The following is a 21,385-nucleotide window of genomic DNA, read 5'->3' as shown; positions in this document are numbered from 1 at the left end:
TGAGATGATAGAGATTTAATTTTTTAGGTTTGAATGTTTTTCAGTCTTTAGATTTTCTCTTTTAATTACCTCGACTAAAACTCTCACCACTTCCCCATCAGACCCTCTTTGTCCCTCACATACACACAAATACACACACAGGCAGAAAACTGTTTAATAAAATTTGACTACAGCTAGATTTATCAATTAAATACAAATAAATCAAGCATCATTCATTGGTTCTTCTGTACATATAAACAAGTCAAAAAAAATTTGCTCAGTAAGGAAAAAAATCTATTGCAAACCACGTGTGCAACTCCGATATGAATGAGCAAACTCGTACACGGAAAACACGTGACTTAGATGGCTGGCTTACAAATGTTATAGAGCTGATCTGTGAGCAGCTTACAGTGCGGTTCATAAAAAGGTTTAACAAAATGAACCAAGTAACTAGATTTTTTTTTAAAGGAGATTTTAAATTGTTCTGTGAACAAATGCTTTTCTCTGCACTTGAGGATCAACTTTTTAAAGTCTAATCAGCCTTTTAAATGTGGAGTCTTCGATTTAATGCTGAAGCATCTCTAGAAGTAGTCATATTCGCAACTTTAGTCGCCAGCCAGAAATTTTGCACAGCACCAGAAATTTCTGTAAGAGGCGTAAAAAAAAAAAGAAAAAAAAAAAAGAACATATTTAAATAAAATGGAAAGCAGTCCCTGGATGTCAAATCCAAACCATCAAATGTTCAGTGACTGATCTCTTCTGATCTCAGTAATCAGTGATCTTAAGAGGCTTATAGTTTTTGGGTCCCACTTAAAAACCACCTTGAATAAAACCCTCTTAAAGAAAAGCACCAAGTTTGGTACCAGGTCAGTCCAGAGGCCTTTTTGTAAAATACATGGAGATTTTCTTCATGGCTGGAGGGGTGCACACATTCTGGAAAACAGAAATGAAAAAAACAAAGGATCATCTTAAAAGCTAAAACAACATGCATGGATGCCACATTTAATAAAAATATAATCACCCAGACATATCAGTGCCAATGCCTACAGTATGTAAGGACTGTCAAACTCATTTTACATCGTGTGCTACATACAGCCCACTTTGATGGGCTTGACCAGTGAAAGACATTTAACTAAATATTTAATCCCTGTCTTTAAGACTAAGAAAAATGCTTTTTTCTATGGAATAAACATATATTAAGAAAAAAAAAACAGGTGTTCAATTGTTTTTCTATTACTTAACTACTTTTAGGTTGAGTAATAGTAATAGTTGATTTAGTATGAATTGCTACGGGGGAGCTCTTTATCAATAGGAAAAGCTTTAAAACCTCTAAAAATACAGATAAGAGTTTAAAATCCATGCACTCATTCACTTTTTAAAGCCTTTCGGTGTCGCCAGACAGGACTCTGTGCTGGGCCGATTCTTGCCCCCGGACCTTATTTTTGACACCCCTGCTGTATGTGCTGATATGGGTTCCTTATCCTTAAAGAATATTTTGCTGAAACTCTCCTTGAATCATTTAAGAAATGGCATCATATCTGCTTTGACTCCACCATCTGCAGCAGCTGTAGCAGGAGGTGGAAACAAGCAGCGTCTGTAGGTGGCTGATGGGCAGCTGCGGTTTAAAATCTCCACCTCTTCGGCTGCCAATTGTGTTTCAGTATAACTCAAGGTTCAAGGTTCTTTATTTGTCACATGCATAGTTATACAAGTATAACACACAGTGAAATGTAGCCTGACATGCTCCTCGACATGTGCAAAAATGATGCCAGATTCTTCACTTCATCCATGTAGGCCGCCTCATCGTTGTTGGAGATGGCACCCAACACCACTGTGTCGTCAGCAAACTTCACAATGGTGTTGGAGCCATGGGTGGCCACACAGTCTGAAGTGTAGAGGGAGTAGAGCAGTGGCGAGAGGACACATCCCTGAGGTGCTCCTGTGTTGATGGTGATGCTGTTAGAGACGCATCTACCCACCCTCACCACCTGAGTTCTGCCAGTGAGGAAGTCCAACACCCATGCACATAGATGGCTGTTAAGTCCCAGATCCCTGAGCTTTGTGAACAGTCTGCAGGGCACTATTGTGTTAAACGCTGAACTGTAATCAACAAACAGCATTCGCACATAGTTACCCTGTTTCTTGTCCACGTGGCTGAGGGTGGTGTGCAGGACGTGGGCGATGGCATCCTCTGTGGATCTGTTGGATCGGTAGGCGAACTGCAGCGGATCTGTGGTGTCTGGGATGGAGGAGAAGATGATGTTCTTCAGCAGCCTCTCAAACACCTTCATTTCTACCGAGGTCAGTGCAACTGGCCGGTAATCGTTCAGGGATGAGGGTTTGCTGTTCTTGGGCACAGGGATAATGGTGGATCTTTTGAAGCATGTGGGGACCACAGACTTCGCCAGGGACTCGTTGAAGATGTAAGTGAACACACCTGCTAGCTGGTCAGCACAGCAGCGCAGCAGACGGCCGGTGATGCCGTCTGGCCCCGCCGCTTTCCTTGTGTTCACTCTCCTCAATGCCGCTCGGACGTCATGCTCCGCGATGCTGGTCACCGGTCACTGAACTACATATAACACCGCCCTTGCATCACAGCACCAAACTTGAGGATAATTTCAGATGAGAATGTTAATCCACTCCCAAACCTCTGAGTTTTATACTTACTGGTGATGCTGGTGTCTTGCTTTCTTGTTTCTTAGCAGCACTGGGACTTCTGGGACCTTTGGGACTTCTAGGGCTTCTTTGACCTTTCCTCAGCTTCTGGCTCATCACTGACAGCCAGTTCACTCCTCTTGGAGAGCAGTTCTCCTTGTCGGTCTGTCTGGATGAAGCCGCATTGTTGTCCTCTGTGTGGCAGCCTGTTTGTGCTGGGCTCTCCTGAGCTGGGCAGCAAACACCAGAGAGGGTCTGGCTCCTCTTGGCTGCAGGAGAGAGTTCAGTAACGCAGTCGCACTGCTCAGTGCCCTCACAGTTCGAAGACGAGCCGTCACCGGTTTCCAGCCTGCGTTTGGCCCGTCGTTCTGTGGGGGGCGTGCTGCTTGCAGAGCTCGGGGGAGACTGGCTCAGCACTCGATGGGCCGGAGAGCCAGCCTGTTCGGAAGTTCTGCTGCTTGGGGACAACCACTGTTTGATAGTGGGTGGAGTTCTGTGGCGAACAGCTGCAGTTTTAGAGTCCTGTGAGCGGTTTGGTGTAGTGGTGCTGGAAGAAAGGGGCAGGGCGGCTCCACTGGGAGCACAGGCTGCAGGCTGAGGTGAGGTTATGCCACCAAGGCTCACTCTCCTCTGGGGCTTGGCAGGGGTTGTCTCAGCTGGAATGGAAGGCCCTTAAAAGCAGAATAAAGTAGTGTGAGTCCAGATGTGATCATGTTTTGTATTTAACTGCAGGACAGCAGTGATTTATGATGAAGCACAAATTCACATGCACATACTGTAAGTGAAACCTCTACGCTTTTATGACTATATGGTAGTTATTCACAAGAATACATTGTAGGTGAAGCACTTACTTGGGAGAATCTTAGGACGTGCATGGCCTACTAGGTTAGCCTCTCCTAATGAGGACTGCACTTCATCATTTTCTCGGTGAAGTCGCCAGATGCGCACGGTGTGGTCATCGGAACAGGAAGCAATCTGCCAACAGAGCAGAGGGCTTTATACAGAAGCTCATTAAATCGAATAAAGTCAGAGCGTCCCGCATCTTCCAGCAAAGTGCAGCTGGTTCAGGTGCTTCTCGGCTCATTAAAACTCCTCCAATTCACAGCAGTGTTCATACTTGTATAACCACTCACGTCTTACCTTAGTGAAATCTGTCGGACACCATGCAACAGACGTCACTTCCTCACTATGACCTTGAAGCGTCATGGGAGGAAGTTCAGGATTGGAGATCTGAAATGTAACAAAAAAATGTTCAAAAACCTTAAATTCGCAGTTCCTCAACACCGGAAAACCCCCAGAGTGAAAATAAAGCAATTTTTATTACGTCAGGTAAAACATAACCGAGAACGCACCTTCCAAATGTACGTGTGGTTGTCACTCGAGCCGCTGGCCAAGAACTGGTCATCTGGGCTAACGCTGGACTTTACATAAAACGAGGAGTTCTGGTGACCGCTGAAAACTGCCACTGTGGATGAAACATAATTCTTAAAAATGACAAAATATTCACAAAGATCAGAGAACAAACAAGTCTAAGGACAATCAAATAAAAGGATAAAATGTACAGTACTGTGTATATAACAATAAAAAGAAATGCTGAACTTTCCTCTAGTTTCTGTACATTTAGTAACACTTTCCTCTTTCGTTTCCATTAAAAAACTGTCATGATGCATTTTGAAATGGTTTCCTGTATTGCAAACTGTCAAACACCACCTAACCCACTGCTATTCAGAACTTCAGATCAGACTTTAACACGTAACAGTAGAAAACAAAGCATCTACGGCTTTTATTTGCATCAAGAGGCTTCTGCTGCTGGATGCTTTGCTCCCATAACAAAGTGCATTAGCGCCATCTAGTGATGAATGGGTGAATGGGAAAAAAAAGACCTATTCTACTCTAGTGCACATACACGCACTGTCGAGCCAGAGCGAGGAGCTTCTTTACCTGGTGTCGTTTTTATTCCGCAGACATTGAACATATAGATGCTGTCGTCTGTGCAGTTACACATCACGTTGGCTCTCGCGGAGTCCAGAGCGAGTCCGGAATATCCTGCAGCACGTCGAAAAGACAGCTGGGTTATTTGTGTGTTATTTGCACATTTCAGGTAAAGGTGATGCTTGGCATGTTAGGGAACTAACCCAGTCGCGTCCGCGTGCAAGAACCTGGATACGGAAATGTCTGCAGGGGTACAGGATCATGACGGTGTGCAGTGTAGTTCTTCCTCAAATCCCACATCTTGATTACTCTGATAAAGGGAATTGAAGGAGACAGAAAATGACCGAGAATGTCTGGTAACGGCTCTTATAAATGTGAAAAAAGTGACAAGAAGCCTTTCTTTTCTTACCCGTCAACAGCTCCTGAAGAGATGAGGGTGTGCTGATCCCTGAACAAAACCACTGTAACGCTCTGCTGGGAGTCCTGCAAATAAGATGGAGTAGCTAAATATTAGATTTCCATTTGCAGCATCGCTCTTTTCATTCCATTAAACGGCTGATTGTCGAGAAAACTCACCACGCTCGGAGCCATGCCGCGCATGCCGCCCCGTCTCTTCTTCGTTTTAGAGGGAGGGTTGGTCTCTGCTTTGTTGTGAGCTCCGCTGATCTGGTTCACCTGTCTGTAGAAACCATCTGAGGGAAAGACATAAGTTTGACTATTGTCGTAGCATTTTTCATAAATTCAACTAAAGAAACAGGAAAAAATAAGTGTTTTTGCAACAGGCTGCTAGTAACAAAGTGGCTAAAGATATGATTTAAAATTTATTGCTAAATTGTCTATTACTGTTCCGATCAATACCTTTTTTGCTGCACCTCATGTCCCAGATCATAATATTTCCATCTCTGGCTCCAGTGGAAAACACAGCTGTGTGACAAAAGAAAATGTATTAATCACATGATACAACAATATATCATCAATGCACAGCCAACACAGTGTTAGCTCAGTAAAAGGTATACCTTTCTCCTCTGGTGCGAATGCAACAGACTTAAGACTACAGAGGTGGCCCTTGAAGCTGCCTAACAACTCTCCAGACTTCACATCCCAGAGCCTGGCCATCTGGTCACCCGCAGCAGTTACCTGAAGAGATCACAGATGACCAAAGCATAATAAGAAAAGGCTTCAGAGTTTTTAATGGGTTCCAACAAAATAAAGAACAACAAAAAAAACAAAAATTAGTAATCCCAGGTAAGGTAGATGCAATTACATGAGTCATGCATTTGAGGGTGACGCAAAAAAATCTGACTTTCTGCAATTCTCTGACTAAACAGAATGAATTTGCACTTACTAACTGAGGCTCCCCTGGCATCCAGGCGATATCAAAGACAGCATTCTCATGAGCCAGCCATGCTGCAAGGTTAACACACATTTAGCTACCGACATTTCAAAATACATGGCATGACAATTATGAACACAAGCCACAAGAATACCTTTAAGAAGTGGATATTCACGGCTCTCTGTGTTGTAGAGCCTAACAATGCCTTCTTCATTAGCTGCTGCGAGGATGTTCTGCAGGTCCCTGGCTGAAAACAAACAGGAGAAAAGAGACACTGCAGTTAGACAGATTAATGACAACAGGGCCTTGCTCTCTCTGCACTTACAATGATAAGCACAAATGAATTACCAGAGGAGAAAGCTAATCCAAACGGTGGCACAGAGTCGCCAAGGTTCCCATAGGAGATATGTTCATCATGTCGGATGCATCGGTAGCCTTCAAGCAGGGAACTCAGAGGGTACCTGGACCAGGGATCTGCAGGGAGAGCTGAAGAGAATGATGCATGGTCAGAGGAAGGAAATCAATGAGACACAGCAGTAAGACTAACACAAAAATCATTGCAGATTTAAGAGGACAATCATCAGACCACTTTGAGGTGATATGAAGGCAACTGTAACTCAAATAACCACTTGTTACAATTAAGATATGCAGAAGAGCATCTCTGAGCATGCAACACATTGAACCTTGGAGTCATTGCAACAGAAGACCACACCAGCTGCCACTCCTGTAGGTCAAGAACAGGATCCTGGGGCTGCTATTCACACGGGATCATTTGTACTTGTGAACTGATCACGTCACGAAAGTCCAAACTAACGGTCCAGAGATTTGACTCATTGTCATTTTTAAAGCCTTCTTAGTAACAAACAAATCACCCCTGGCCTGCTATACTATACCAAAATAAGTACTAGACACCATTAAAAATAAAATAAATGAATAAAAAACAGAAAATTAGCTGGGTTTCATTATAAATGAATCAATGGGCAATTCCTATTTCATTTAACAGGAAAAAAAATAGTATGTATTCTTTGAATTACCAGAAGATTTTGAGGTTTTTTTTGTTTCTTTTGGGACCATTTACTATAATCACCTGTATGAGTAATGAATTTAGACTGGTAACAGTGAGGCTCATATTTTATATATAACTCCTTAATATTTTCATAATATACTCAAACATCTTCCAACTTTCCATTAGTCTGGTAGTCTGTAGTAGCCTGGCCTACTTCAGATTGTTCTATACGTTACCCTTTACTACGTGACACCCTTCTCTAATGGCTGTAATGGCTTCTTTCAGCAGGATAACACCGTGTCACAGAGCTCACTTCCTCTCAGACTGGTTTCTTTAACATGACGATGAGCACACTTTACTCAAATGGCCTCCATAGACGCCAGATCTCAAACCATTGGGATGTGGTAAAACAGGACATTGCATCGTTGATGTACAGTCGACAAATATGCAGAAACTGTGTGATGCCATCACGTCAATATGGATCAAAATATCTGAGGGACGCTTTAACCAACTTGTTGAATCTACGCATGGAAGAGAAAAGAGGGTCCAACTCGCCAGGTGTACCTATTAAAGTGACCTACGAGCATAGATCGGCACGCTTGTCTTCTCACTTGCTCTTGAGTTGTATAAACCAACGCCAATCAAAACGTGAGAAACTGTCCTAATATGTACTACAGTTATAAGGCAGGACATATAGATTGACAGACCACGTGACTTTCGCGCATTGCATGCCGGGAACTCGTGGCAAAACAATCCAAGTACCTGCATCAAATGCAAGCATTTGCAGCACCGCAAAACGTTCATTCTTCGGTTCCAATAAATTCTTGCTTTTTCTTTGCCCCCCAAAAAGGTATGTACAAAACGAAGGAGAACAATGCCGGTCCGTACAAAGACAGACTTGATGAAAAGTCAAAGAAAAGATACGAGGAAAAAAATCAAACCAGTGAAAGGGTTAGACCCTTACGAGCACACAGAGGGACAAAATACGTTAGCGTGCTGCCCAACTTTCACCACGCTCATATTTATAATTATACGGTTCTTGGAGTGAGTGCATACACTCGTGAAGTTTAGTAACTTCAGGTCACTGCAACAAGCCCAGGTACAGTTTACCGACGGATGGGTACAGGAACTTGAAATGCACCGTGTAGAAAGTAAAGACCATCGTACATATCATAAGTTTACCAGTCTCACAAATCGTCTTCATAAATACACATTCGTTAACCGTTTATTAATAGGACCTTTGAGCTCAATGGTAATTAATTAGTAGTGGAAATAATTTCTGGTACGCATCACAGAAATGTAGCAGTGACAATAATATTGTATGCTGTAATCGTACTGGGCAATTAGTGATACAAAACAACTGTTTTATCCTGTAAATAAAAGTATATGTTTTTGTCAATGTACCATGGTAAAAACAGAAGCGAAACACAATATTGTGTCAGGACAATTTACTATTTATGCACAATAAACAAAGGAGCATAGCGCGACAATTTCTGTTCAGCGCCAGACTTGCTTGTAACCTATATCACCAATTATGTTAAGAAAAATGACGCATTAACTACAACAGCAGACTGACCTTTGTGGAAATGCTTGGAGCAGACTAACCTGTGAGCTGGAGTGTTCTGGGACGTTATATTTTGTCTTTGAATGGCTGCAATCCAGTCGCCTCTTTGTTACTTCGGAAACGTGGCTCGAACAATTTCTCTTCAACGACGTAATCCGATAACAACCGATCTCTTTACCCGTCGGCTTTCCGTGGCTGTCATGCGACCGGCTATTGCAGTTAATAATACAACAGCTTCTTGCCATTTTTTGTGTTTCTTTTTATCGCTGTATAACTGATTTCAATTGAAAGCCTGCGTGCGCTAGTACCTCTTGCCACGAGTTCCCAGAATTCTTTGCGGTTTTACCCCTGAGTGACGTCACATTTTCAATCTCTATTGTTGGTGTGCCACCAGTTGGAGTCTGAACAGCCCGACAAAGACATTCACGAAGAAAGTAGAATTAAACGTTAAAGTCCACACTGAAGGCAAAAGAAAAGCAAGTGCAAATGATACTCTAGGAGCCCTTTTGGGAGCATGACTCCTCGAAACATAAAGCAGAGATGTTAGGCTGCATTATCTTCCATGGTAGACTAGCTAAAGCCCAGCCATGGCCGTGCAAATAACCCATCCCTGTCTCACCATTCTGCCTCCGTCTGCCCACTCCTCTGTCCACCACTGAGCGGAAAAGCATCCCTGCACTGCAGCACAACTCGATCCGAAGGCTTTTGTATAAAAACGTAACGTTTTCCTCGATGTCAAGCTTCTGCCGGTCCGCTTTCTGTGCCGATGCCGGGGTACTATTTCCCACGAAGAGATCGTCCGAGCAGAAGGACTGAATTCCCCGCTAAACTTGCGTTACGCGCAACCATTGGTGGAAACGGCGACTTCCTGGGCAGGAGCGCTTCTGCTTCCGCTTTCTTTGTAAACTTTCCCACCGTAACTGGAGAAGGAGACGCCCCTTCAGCATAAATAAATATTTTTAAAACGATTAAACTAATAACTAGTCCCTCTTTGCATAGCATGTTTATCCTGTTAGACAGTTGTTAGTTTAGTAAATACACTTTGGTGTATACAACCACTGCCAAACTGCATGTAGATGGTGCATTTAGTGGTGCAAGTATAATTAGAAGTTGTGTGACAACACACAATTTCAGGTTGTGCGCAGTGCTGAACTAGAAATTGACTACCTGTGACTGCAACAAAAGTTATGAAAATCACAAGTAAAAATGTTCTTTTCAACAGAAGCACTAAAGTAACAACTGGCGTTTTATTATGAAAGTCAATCTCCAGACCGGATGTTCTGTCTCTGTATCCTCAGTGTTTTCCTGAATGCCGCCTGAACAGTGAAATGCTAACATCTCATGAGTGTATCTTCTTTTAAGGAGTAAAAACTGCACAGTAATGTCGCTCTCCACCGCACGCTCATTCCTGTCAGAGGCTTGTTATGGCGAACAGGAGCTCGACGCTAACTCCGCTCTCATGGAGCTGGACAAAGGTGTGTTAGCTCGCTGGCTAAAGACTTAGCAAATGGTTCATTGATTGTGTTCTGATCCGGTGTGTCGTTTTTCGTCATGTGTTAAGTGTTAGTGACTATATGGAAACTTCCTGCTTTGTTGTGACTGGAGAAATTCCTTTATTTTCAGGGTTGCGGTCGGGGAAGCTCGGTGAGCAGTGTGAGGCTGTGGTTTTGTTCCCCAAACTCTTCCAGAAGTACCCCTTTCCCATCCTCATCAACTCTGCATTTTTAAAACTAGCAGACATCTTCAGGCTCGGGTATGATTGCTTTAGATGATCATTTATTTATGTATTTATTTGTTAAAGGCTACTTTACTGACAGTTGTTTCCCACTTTCTTTATAGCTGAATCTAATATAGGCATCCGAATGCATTTCAGAGTGTAGAGAAAATTTTAATAACATCTCTTAGTAATTCAGCGTACAATTTAACCACAAGCCTAAGCCGTCATCCAGTTCACATAATCACTCTCAAGCTAATGCAAGCTTATATTTAATGTCTAATTGCGTGTCTTTGATGTCTCTAATGAACTTGATGTTTATCAATCTTTAAAAGTACAAGATACTTTAAACTAAGCATACCCAGTAAACTGATCATTGAGGGCAGGTGTTAATGTGTAATTGTGTTGTATGAAAAGTATGAATAGATGTAAGTACAGAGGAAAAAATGCTGGTGTGAGGAAGGTTTTAAAAATAAACAAACTATAATTATTCTTCATGAAAAAAATGAAATAAAAAAAGTTGTATGAAAAGAGAGAGAGGTGGTTCCAAATAAGAGGATTTGGGGGGGGGGGGGGAAGTGAATTTATTTCACTTTAAGAAAGAATAAGAAACAAACTATTCTTACTTAAGTGGATTTTTCAAACTTTAATTTTATTCAAAAGTGCCTAAATAAATAAACGTGTGCATCTTATGCACTTTTTAATAGAATGTTGTTGAAGTTGGTAAGATCTATTTAGAAGATGCGAGAAGTTAAAGATGAGCTTTACTGTGCCACAAACATCTTTATTAATAGAAGCTTATTTTTCTTTTCCAGTAACAACTTTCTACGTCTCTGTGTACTCAAAGTGACTCAACAGAGTGAGAAACATTTGGAGAAGATTCTCAATGTGGATGAGTTTGTGAAACGGGTGTTTTCAGTCATCCACAGTAATGACCCTGTGGCCAGAGCCATCACTCTGAGGTAATAATGTGAAATCATGAATAGACACGAGTGGCGCATCTGACCCTAGCACACTCTTCTGTCAACCCTCTGCATGTCCTCCTTCACTACATCTACAAACCTCCTTTGTGGCCTTCTTGCCTGGCTTTGGCATCCTTTGCAGTGTATCCAGTGTCCTTCCTCTGCACATGTCCAAAACATCTCAGCCTTGCCTCTCTAACTTTTACTCCAGTATGCTCAACCTGAGGTGTCCCTCCTTTCTTATCCTGTGCATTCTCTGTGAGAATTGTAACATCTTCATCAAATTACCCCAATACTAGTCTCCATCCACTCCACCCTGCCTGCACTTTCTTCTTCACCTTTGTTGTTTGTTGTGCACAGTCTTTTTCAGTCATCTCAGATTTTTCAAAAGAAAATTCTTGCTGTCTTATGTGTTCAGGATGCTTGGTAGTTTGGCCTCCATCATCCCAGAGAGGAAGAATGCCCACCACAGTATTCGCCAAAGCCTGGACTCTCACGACAATGTGGAAGTCGAGGCAGCCATCTTTGCTGCTGCAAGCTTCTCTGCACAGTCAAAGTAAGGAAACGATGACTAAAAGTGAGCTCTGATGTATGGGATGATGTTTTAGATGATCTAATTGTGGTGTGGCTTTTTAATTAATTAATTCTTTTTCATTTTCAGAGACTTTGCAGCTGGTATTTGCAACAAAGTTAGTGAGATGATTCAAGGTAAGATGTTTATTCTGTATTTAAAATGTCTCAGATCACGTGAAGATAAACGAGAGCTGTCGTGGTTCAAAGCTTCATTATTACTGATGTCTTTTGTTTTTAGTTTTCTCACTAAACTGAGTGCAGCTATTCTTTTTTTTTTTTTTTTTTTTTTTTCATGCTGAAATCACAGAGAAAAAGAAACACAAAACACTGCAAATACACATTTTGCTGAACCCAAATATAACCCAGCAGATAACATCTGCATCTTTTACATAACGTTTGCATTGATCTTTTCTTCCACCTCAGGTTTAGACACTCCTGTGGAACTGAAACTGAAGTTGATCCCCATGCTGCAGCACATGCATCATGACGCCAGCCTGGCATCCAGCAGCAGAGAGCTTTTACAGCATCTGGTGAACTCTTATCCTTCCACCCCCATGGTCATCGTCTCCCTGCATACTTTCACCCAGCTGGCCGCTTCTTCCCTCATAGATATCCCCAAGCAGGTAGACCCAACTTGCTCACACACAGCAATGCCTCCTTTCTTTCGGTTTGTTGTGGTGAACCTCTGATTTGGTTCCTAATCCGTTTGCAGCTGCAGCTCCTCCTTCAGTACCTAAAAGATGATCCGAGAAAAGCTGTGAAGAGACTTGCAGTTAACGATTTAAAGCTCCTGGCTAAAAAGGCTCCTCACCTGTGGATAAGAGAAAACACTCAGGTAGAGCCCCAGATGGCAACAGTTGCACTGTAGGGTTGTTGTGATGTTTAAAATCTGTCTGCAATCTAACAGCTTTTACCTTTGCAGATGCTGTGCGAGTGTGCTTTGACTATCCCCTACAACAGTTTGAAGCTGGGGATGTTGGCCGTTCTCTCCACCCTCTCTGGAACTATTGCAATCAAACAGTATTTTAGTAATGTGGGAGGTAATGTTTATGCTTAAATCGCTGCATTTAGGAAACAAAGAATGCCACTCTGAACTGATCTCCATTCTCTAAAACTTTCTTCTCAGGTGGCTCTTTGGTTCCACCCCGGCTCACTGACCTGGTTAAATTGGCACAGGAATGCTGTTACCACAGCAACCTGGCAGTAGCAGCTCACGGGGTCATAGTGCTCACCAACATTGCCATTTCCTGTCCAGAGAAAGGTTAGTTAGATTGGGCAATAACCTATTTGGTGGATGCTTTTAATTCTTAATCAGTGTGATAATATTTGTTGTTGTGTGCATCTCCCCCTCCTCAGATATAGTACAGCTGGAGCAGGACACAGTTTTGGGAGTGGAGTCCCTTCTGATGCTGTGCAGTCAGGACAACAGCCCCAGTGCACAAGCCACACTGAAAGTAAGACATTAGACCCCTGAGGAGGCAGAGTTTACATTATAAAACATCTGAAAAAGTACCACAATATATTTTAATTTAAATTTGGAAAACTGGTTTGGTTTGGCTGGACTTTTAAGAGTTACAGGTTCATTGTTACTCCTGCCCTGCTCACTGGACCAATTGAAGTTTCTCATGCGTACATGGTTCAGGGATTTGTCTGACAGAAATGTGTAACGGCAGCTGGTTGACGGTGGTTCCTGGAGGTTTCTGGTTCTCACTGGATGAAATTAGTTGTGAAGGATCTGCCACAACAAAAATCTCCCAGTGATTGCCTGGGTTGAGCGCACGTTGCCTGTAGTTCTTCATGTTTGCCTGAAAAATACTCGTTAACTATTAGCCAAATAGTACTAGAACTTTAAAAAGTGTGACACAAACTGGAAATGGAGAAGTTTCACTTTAAAGTAAAAGTTGTGCCTCAGCACTGTAGCCAACATGTTGCAACAGACGCAACTTTTACTTTGAAGACAAATGCTCCTTGTTTCCAATTTACATTACACTTTTCACAGCTTCACTACAGCTCGGAAATCAGGTGGACACTGTGTGTAGACAAGTCCGTCAAAGTACCTCTATAGCAGTACGCTAGCAACCAAAGCAATCAAAAGGAATTTTTTTACAATTGTTTGTCAAATACACATTTTTTCCCTAGCGACAGATGGTTGCCAGGATGTCACTGGTGAACTGTAGAACTGTGTAGGCTTATGCAAATTAAAACAAATCAGTTGACTTGGTAGATAGGTCTGGTAATCAAATTTGTTTTGGGGTTTTCCAGCTATTTACGGTGAAGCAAAGCTTAAGCCTTTTATTGAAAATATAAGGCTCTCAGTTTCTTCTGATTGGGCGCATATCAGAAGGTTTAAAAAGCAGGTGGGTGTGTCTGCTTCCCTTACAACCAGAGCAGTGTGAGATAACTTTTGAAGGATATTCATTTACAGTTACATCATACAGAGCCAAGAGTAGAAAAACTGTCAGAAACGGAGCAGTCTGAAGCCACAGGGATAACTTGGACGTACTTTGGCTTTATTATTTGAGGCTTTGGTCTTGTTTGATATGAGGATCCATCTCTGTATTAGTATATTTATAATAGAGAATAAAGAAATGTTTTCTTTAATACCAGCTGCACAAACTTTGCAAATGAGGTCAGAATTATTTTGGGAGCGTATCTCCATGCCTCTCCTTACATTCAACTCATCAGCCAACCCTTACCTACATTTTGCTGTAGTAACACCCATCTCTGCATTTTCTTGTTTTCAACTTTAGACAGCTCTCACCTCATTGGTTAAGCTGCTGAAAAGTCGACCCCATCTCAGCCAGTCTGCAGTGGAATTCCTGCTCGGCCAGCTCCACTTGTCCTGCGACTCCTCTCGTGTTCTCATGTGTCACGCTCTGGCGGCCATCGCCACCCACCTGCCTGTGCTGGGGGACGGTATGCTGGGGGATCTGGTTGATCTCTACCGGGTAGCCAGTCACTCGTCCACCGATAAGCAGCAGGAGCTTCTGGTGAGAGATGTGCAAGGATTCACACATCTGCTGATGTATAGAGACTAAATGATACATGATGCAGTTTTATTTAGCCTTCATGTTTTAATAGAAGGTAGAACCTCCTCACAGGAGCATCCTGTTAATATTTCCCTCCTTGTTTTACTGCCTTTACATATTGCCGATTTCTAGAGTTTCAAACTCATCGCCCCCTACTGTCACTGCTGCAGGTTTCCTTGGCAACAGTGATTTTTGTTGCAAGCCAGTCGTCTCTGTCAGCCGAAGTGAAGACTGTCATCAAACAGCAGCTGGAGAACGTTGCTAACGGCTGGACGGTGTATCGCATTGCACGGCAAGCCTCGCGCATGGTGAGATCTTTGAATCAAAACGGTGTTGCAAACAGCCACGAAGTGCCTCGGATCTCCCGCAAGATGATTATTTTCTTATCGTTCACCTGCAGGGATGCCACGAGTTCTCCAGCGAGCTGTACCAGTGTGTGCGGACTCGTGTGGCCTCGGAGCACTTCTACTTCTGGCTGAGCAGCCTGAAGGAGTTCTCCCAGGCTGAGCAGTGCCTGAGTCACGTGGAAGATGGGGACTACAGCGGAGCCATGACCGCCATCGCAGAGGCCTTGCGCTCCTACCAAAAGGGCATCGCCTCCCTCACAGTCAGTTAACTGCCAGGCATCTGCTTGTCAAAAAGCATTAATACTGTTTATCTATCACCAGTGACAGGATGCTGAGAGCTGCTGATAGCCAGTGTGGAGAGGGGTGCCACTAGAGCTGATTTCAAAGAAACTCTAACTGCTAATGACGTGACTCACCTAGAATCTCGTTAGATCAACTCAACCCGTGCCACTATTTAACTGCTGTGTCCTTATTTATCTGATTAATCCCTCCCTGCAGGCTGCCAGCACTCCTCTGAGCCCGCTCACATTCCAGTGCGAGTTCATTAAGCTCCGGATCGACACCCTGCAAGCTTTGTCGCAGCTCATTTGTACCTGCAACAGTCTGAAAACCAGCCCTCCTCCCGCCATCGCAACCACCATCGCCCTCACTTCAGGAAATGAGCTGCAACGCTGTGGCCGCATCTCAATGCAGGTGACATGCTGAACTTTGGCCTGAGAGGAGTGGACTCCCTTTTATTTATTTACTTATTTTGAATTTGTGGTTACAGCATGTCAAAGGTCACTATTTAGGCTTTCTGTTAATGCACCAGCAAACTGGAGCAGATTGTTCATCATGCTGAAGAGGTATTTGCTTTTAATTAGGAGGTAAATTTGATTTAAGGTCAGTGTTCAATATAGTTTTCCCTTTTGGGCCTCCGGGTCAGTAGCTCAGTTTTACTTGGATCTTTTCACTGGACGACAAAAAGCCAGTATAATTATTTTATTTGCCTAGCTTTATCTAGAGCAGGGGTGCCCAATCCCAGTCCTCGAGAGCTACCGTCCTGCAGCTTTTAGATGCATCCCTACTCCAACACAGCTGAATCAAATGGTTTGATTACCTCTTCAGCATGCCATCAAGTTTGGCAAAGGCCTGATAACAAGCCATTCATTTGATTCAGGTTTGTTGGAACAAGGATGCATCTAAAAGCTGCAGGACGGTAGCTCTTGAGGACTGGGATTGGGCACCCCTGATCTAGAGGAATAAAAGCATAGTTGTGAAGCTGTGATGCGTTTCTCTTCTCTCCAGATGAAGGTGTGCATGGATGAGTTCAGAAGTCTTGCTGCTCGCTATGCTGACTTACACCAGTCGTCGTTTGATGCAGATTATGCGACCCTTCGCAATGTGGAGTTGTATCCTTAAACGCACATCATCATACTTTTATACTTTCCTTCTTCTCTCTCTTTTTTAAAAAAATATTATCTCATAACTTATGTCCTTAAGTTTTCTTTAACCGTTTGCCCAGACAACAGCAGAGCTGCTTGCTCGTCTCCCATGTGATTGAAGCTTTGATACTGGACCCACAGGCTGCCAGGTGAGGGCTGCTCTGAGTGTCAACAAATAATTTGATTTGAATGGATCTAGTTTAGATTGTGTGGAGTTTTTCTGTACCGGAGTTACTATAGTTTTGTGTTTTCTAAATAGTTTTTACCTGTATTTTACTTTTAGTTTCCAGATTGGAATTTCTTGTTTCAGTTTAGTTTTGTTTCAGCCGTAAAAGGCATTATTGTCACCCTGCTGGCCAGCCGGGCAATGTGGATACCCAAGTTTGTGAATGCGATAACTCGAGAACGAGGCAACATAGGAGTTTCAAATTGATACCATAGGCATATCTAGAAAAATCTCGGACAAGTCTGAATCTCAGCGATCAGGTTTTCTGAAAATCTTGTGAATACAGTCATTCGAGAAGGAAGTTGCCTCAGATTTTCAAAACGATACCACAGGTGTATCTTCTAGAATAGTCCAGATCTTCTGTTGTTTGAAAATGTTTAGTTTCAGTCCAGTTTTTGACTTTCAGTGGTAGTTTTAGTCTTTTTAACTATTGTTGCACGGAGGACGTGTGTCAAAGACTAGGTTTATGAAAATCTGCACATATATTACAATGAAAACACCACCACATTAAAGCAGTAGACTCACAGACTGGTAGACCTTCAGAGTATCAGATAACATGTCCATCAGTGCCTCATCGGGCAATTTGTCATAGAATTTTTTTTACCAAACTAACAAATGTAAAACTAAGGATTTTTCCTCTATATTTTGGTTTTATTTTATTAGCTTTCAGCATCACACATAGAGGTAGCCCTTTATAAGCTGCACACAGATGTATGACAGTGTAATAAAAGTAAATACACTTTATTTTATTTGACAAAAGCTCCTCCACTGGACCGTGTACTCGACTGATCTGTAGAGAAAGCGCTTTGCAGCAACAGGTCCCTTCTGTGAATTCCCCCGACATGTCTTCCATCTGTTTCTATAATGTAGTTTTCAGGAGTACGGCACTGTGGGGTCGGTCCAGACGGAGAGCGAATATGAGCGACGGATGATGTCGGTCTTTAACCACGTGCTGGAGGAAGCGGAGAGCCTCACCAAGAAACACCCTCCTGTCTCACATCTGGTAAGATTAACACTCGGTACTTCATCATCGATGGTCTGGTACTAATGCCACAGACAAAGGAGTTAAAAATCCCAAATTGTGTGGATGAAATTATGTTTCTTTAGTCAGTCCGTGACTGTTATTTGTTAATGGTTTTTAACAAAATCTAAAGAAACATCTTGTTTGCAGTTTTGTAATATTTCACACAGTTTGTGCAGAAACTCGTGCATGGCTTCATTCCAGGTACTCCGGCTTCCTCCCACAGACAAACACATGCTTGATAGGTTAACTGGTGATTCTAAATTAGCCGTAGGTGTGAATGGTTGTCCATCTCTCAGTGTTAGCCCTGTGAAAGACTGGAGAGTGTCACAGGGCGGTCTCCATAACTCTGAGTTGGATCAGTGGGAGGTGATGGGTGGATGAATATGTAGAAACACTGAAAACATTACAATAATTAGAAATATAACCCCAAATATTAGAAGGGTTCTCAGGGGCTGACAACAAATGGTCTGCATATACTGTAGCTCTGACAAAGAGTCTGTGTTACCTTATTTAACCCTAGGATATGCTTTTTACTGTTCTTTTTGAACATCTCATAAACAAACACAGAAAGACAAACAACCAAAATCTATAATGTTAAAAGCAAAAAAAGCAAATTTTGCGGGGTTGCAAACTACCTCACACAACTTTCCGTTAACCTGTCGCACCGATAGATGAAGTCCGGTTAAAAAAATAAAATAAAAAATCTGAGAACTTTCATATTACAGTAGAGCGAGGGTCATGAAGGACCCCACTCAGTTGCTTTAAGGTTGGGGGGAAAAAATGGAAATGACAAAAATGAAGTGGGAGCAAATGATGAAAATGTGTTGCTTGTTTTTTCAGCACACCAGCTGTCTCTGTGATGCTGTCATAGCTTTGCTGAAGGTGCCGCTGTCTTTCCAGAGATATTTCTTCCAAAAGCTGCAGTCCACCAGCATCAAGGTAACTGTTTTTAGTTGGTTTAAAGAGAAAAGCACAATAATGATATGCATATTCTAAGGCACAGTCACCACGGGCTGTCTTCCCCCAAGCTAGCGGTTTATTGTTAAATGAATCACTTTCTTACCCAGACTTGGATAATAAGATTGATATCGCTTAGGAGTAGATACGTAGCTAATACAGGGAGACGGCAGGCTCAGCTCAGGACAAAGACTGGAAACGAGGTAAAATCTGCCTGCCAGCACTTCTAAAGCGCACTAATTCACATATTATGTAAAATCACCTCTCTGTGTTTTTATGGGGATTATGTGCTGGACTGTTTCTTGGCTGGGCTTCTTGAAAAGCAGTGCGTCGAGCCAAGAAGTAGTCCAGGAAATAGCCCGCTGTAAGAGGAACGCATGAGACATTTCCACAGTGTCACTTTAGTATTTTAACGTGTACATCTCTCTTGGCTGTTTTGGTCGATAAGGTGGGTGTTCATCAGAGGAAGGAAGACATTCTTCCTTTGGTACTCTGAAGGTTTATATGTGTTGTGTTTTTTCCAGCTCGCCCTTTCACCATCCCCGCGAACACCGAGCGAGCCAATCCCAGTGCAGAACACTCAGCAGCTGACCTTGAAGGTGGAGGGTGTGGTGCAGCACGGCTCAACTCCGGGACTCTTCAGAAAGATCCAATCAGTCTGTCTTAATGTTACCTCAGTTCTTCAGAGCAAGTCGGGACCTGACTACAAGGTGTGTGGCCTCAGTCAAAGTTTTTTTATGTACTTAGTTTGTATTGACACTTAAACAACTTAGACGTCACAAATCTTATTTTCATTGCCACTTTTACAATTGTTGTGACAGAGTACAATGCTAAACACAGATTTGTAAACTCTCTCTTTGTTGTTTAAATATCATAAAAATAGGTCTCCATGTCCTCATAAAGAGCATGTTATTGGTTCTAAAAGACGAATTTCCCAAACACTATCCAGCCACATATATGTTGCAGGATATATAGTTTCCACTATTGTCAATAGTAATAATTACAGATGACTGCAAATGAGTCCCAGTTTAACACAGTCAAGTGGATTTTTGATTTTGTTTTTTTAAGTTACACCAGAAACTGAGATTCATCAAAGCAGGCAACTTTTTCCCAGGCTTCTAGAGATTGATTTTGATGAGCCCGTGTGATTTGTAGCCACAGCTTCCTGTTCCTGTCTTCTGCAGCTACAGCCCATTTGCTTCACTGTTGTTGTCAGAGATGCTCTTCTGCATGCAAGTCCGACTCCTGACACCTTGCTGCGTATATCCCTGCTCTCTCCTTGCCTCTTTCCTGTCTACTCTGCACTACCCGACTTTCAAATAAAGGCGAAAAGCCCAAAAATAAACCTTAAATTTTGATGCTCTGATGCTCAGTTCGAACTCAAAGAGGTTGTCTTGATGACGTCTGCATGCCTAAATGCATCAAGATGATGCTATCTGGTTGGCTGATTGAATGTTTGCATTACTGAGCAGCAGAACATGTATCTAACAAAGCAGCTTAATAGACATTAGCGTTGCTGTGAGTAATGAGCTTGTGATTTCTCTGAGGTGTTGTCTAGTTCACTGTGTTTAAGAAAGGTCAGAGATCTTCTTAGCTGATCTCCAAAACTGGACAACTCACTACAACATAGTTTAGATGGATTAAAATGGCACAGATTAGACCAGTTTGACCAGTATAAACATTTTAAACTGTTTTTTCCCCATTTCAGATTCCACTAGATACTAAAACAAATGAGATCAAGCAGCGTGTCGAGCCCCACAACGACTACTTCAGCACCCAGTTCCTGCTGAATTTCTCCATCCTGGGCACCCACACCGTCACCGTGGAGGCCTCGGTGGTGGATGAAAGCGGTATAGAGTGGAAGACAGGGCCCAAGACGACGGTGTCAGTAAAGTCTCTGGAGGACCCGTACTCCCAGCAGCTCCGTCACCAGCTGCAGCAGGGCGGAGCTCAGCCCGCGCCACAGAGGAGCACATACACTCGCTTCTAGTAGTGCTTACAGTTTGACCTTCTGCACTTGACCTTGTAGAAATTAAATATGTACATATTTTTTTAATGATTAAAATGCCAAATTGATTTAAATAATAACTTAGTGTGGGTTTTTTTTTAACACTTTATTTCTTTTAACTCATCTATTTTAAGGCTGCTCATCTTTATATCTTTTGCTGTCTGGATAACATCAAAATGCCTAATTTAATGCAGCTTTTTAATTTTTCACATATTGTCAAATAGGATTTCATGCGTGCAGTAGCCTCTCTGGGATAGTTTAATGCTAAACGTCCTTGGATTTAGCGTCCTACATACATGCAGTTGCACAGACAGCCAACAGGGGGCAGCCCATAGTAATTAACGGAGCATCTTCGTTTGAAGACCATTACAATCTGTGCTGTCAGCCTCATATTTATCTAAATGACTGGTCTATAACATCATATTTAACACTTTCTTGATAGTTTAGCGTTTTATATTTTTACCCCTCAGTTGACTTTCCTGTTATGTTCATCAGCATTTAAGCACCTAAAAGTGAGCTATAATTATTTTAAACTTTTATAATGTTATTAATTTTGCGCTCACAGCGTTCCTAAAATACCATAACGCTGTTTCTATCCTAGAGAAGAAAAGGCAAAGACTGTTAAAAATAATAATTATAAAATATCCACAAC

General features: G+C 42.4%; 2 protein-coding genes across 2 annotated transcripts; one reads left to right on the top strand and one right to left on the bottom strand.

Annotated features, from left to right (window-relative positions):
* Positions 1-140: 140 nt before the first annotated feature.
* Positions 141-9,376, bottom strand: dtl (denticleless E3 ubiquitin protein ligase adapter). The gene is made up of 15 exons (XM_084954357.1): positions 9,089-9,376; positions 6,248-6,385; positions 6,054-6,146; positions 5,912-5,973; positions 5,583-5,703; positions 5,425-5,490; positions 5,143-5,258; positions 4,976-5,049; positions 4,770-4,876; positions 4,576-4,680; positions 3,987-4,099; positions 3,775-3,864; positions 3,486-3,609; positions 2,647-3,305; positions 141-912 (listed from the first exon to the last, which is right to left on the bottom strand). The coding sequence occupies exons 1-15, from the start codon at positions 9,138-9,140 to the stop codon at positions 847-849; spliced, it is 1,986 nt and encodes a 661-aa protein (XP_084810483.1). The 5' UTR covers positions 9,141-9,376; the 3' UTR covers positions 141-846.
* Positions 9,377-9,729: 353 nt separating this feature from the next.
* Positions 9,730-20,807, top strand: ints7 (integrator complex subunit 7). The gene is made up of 20 exons (XM_084953841.1): positions 9,730-9,944; positions 10,093-10,222; positions 10,999-11,145; positions 11,564-11,701; positions 11,807-11,853; positions 12,142-12,341; positions 12,431-12,553; positions 12,641-12,758; positions 12,845-12,979; positions 13,075-13,172; positions 14,469-14,708; positions 14,918-15,055; positions 15,148-15,354; positions 15,593-15,787; positions 16,382-16,485; positions 16,599-16,667; positions 17,615-17,747; positions 18,609-18,707; positions 19,250-19,435; positions 20,434-20,807. Exons 1-20 carry the CDS (start codon positions 9,851-9,853, stop codon positions 20,713-20,715), a joined length of 2,883 nt encoding a protein of 960 aa, XP_084809967.1. The 5' UTR covers positions 9,730-9,850; the 3' UTR covers positions 20,716-20,807.
* Positions 20,808-21,385: the final 578 nt, after the last annotated feature.

The sequence above is a fragment of the Perissodus microlepis genome, chromosome 15 (assembly GCF_051167445.1).
Source record: "Perissodus microlepis isolate ML-2025 ecotype Zambia chromosome 15, ASM5116744v1, whole genome shotgun sequence".
NCBI lineage: Eukaryota > Metazoa > Chordata > Actinopteri > Cichliformes > Cichlidae > Perissodus > Perissodus microlepis.
The sequence above is the reverse complement of the archived record's forward strand: the minus strand, read 5'-3'. Positions and strand labels throughout refer to the sequence as shown.

Bases quoted from the DNA above. Each gene is read 5' to 3' on its own strand.
- dtl (XM_084954357.1), bottom strand. From the start codon at position 9,140: ATGCTTTTCCGCTCAGTGGTGGACAGAGGAGTGGGCAGACGGAGGCAG. The intron at 5,704-5,911 runs GTAAGTGCAAAT...TGATCTCTTCAG, and splicing joins TGCCAGGGGAGCCTCAGTTA to GTAACTGCTGCGGGTGACCA. The intron at 3,865-3,986 runs GTGCGTTCTCGG...GTTACATTTCAG, and splicing joins ACCACACGTACATTTGGAAG to ATCTCCAATCCTGAACTTCC.
- ints7 (XM_084953841.1), top strand. From the start codon at position 9,851: ATGTCGCTCTCCACCGCACGCTCATTCCTGTCAGAGGCTTGTTATGGC. The intron at 9,945-10,092 runs GTGTGTTAGCTC...CTTTATTTTCAG, and splicing joins TCTCATGGAGCTGGACAAAG to GGTTGCGGTCGGGGAAGCTC. The intron at 12,342-12,430 runs GTAGACCCAACT...ATCCGTTTGCAG, and splicing joins TCATAGATATCCCCAAGCAG to CTGCAGCTCCTCCTTCAGTA.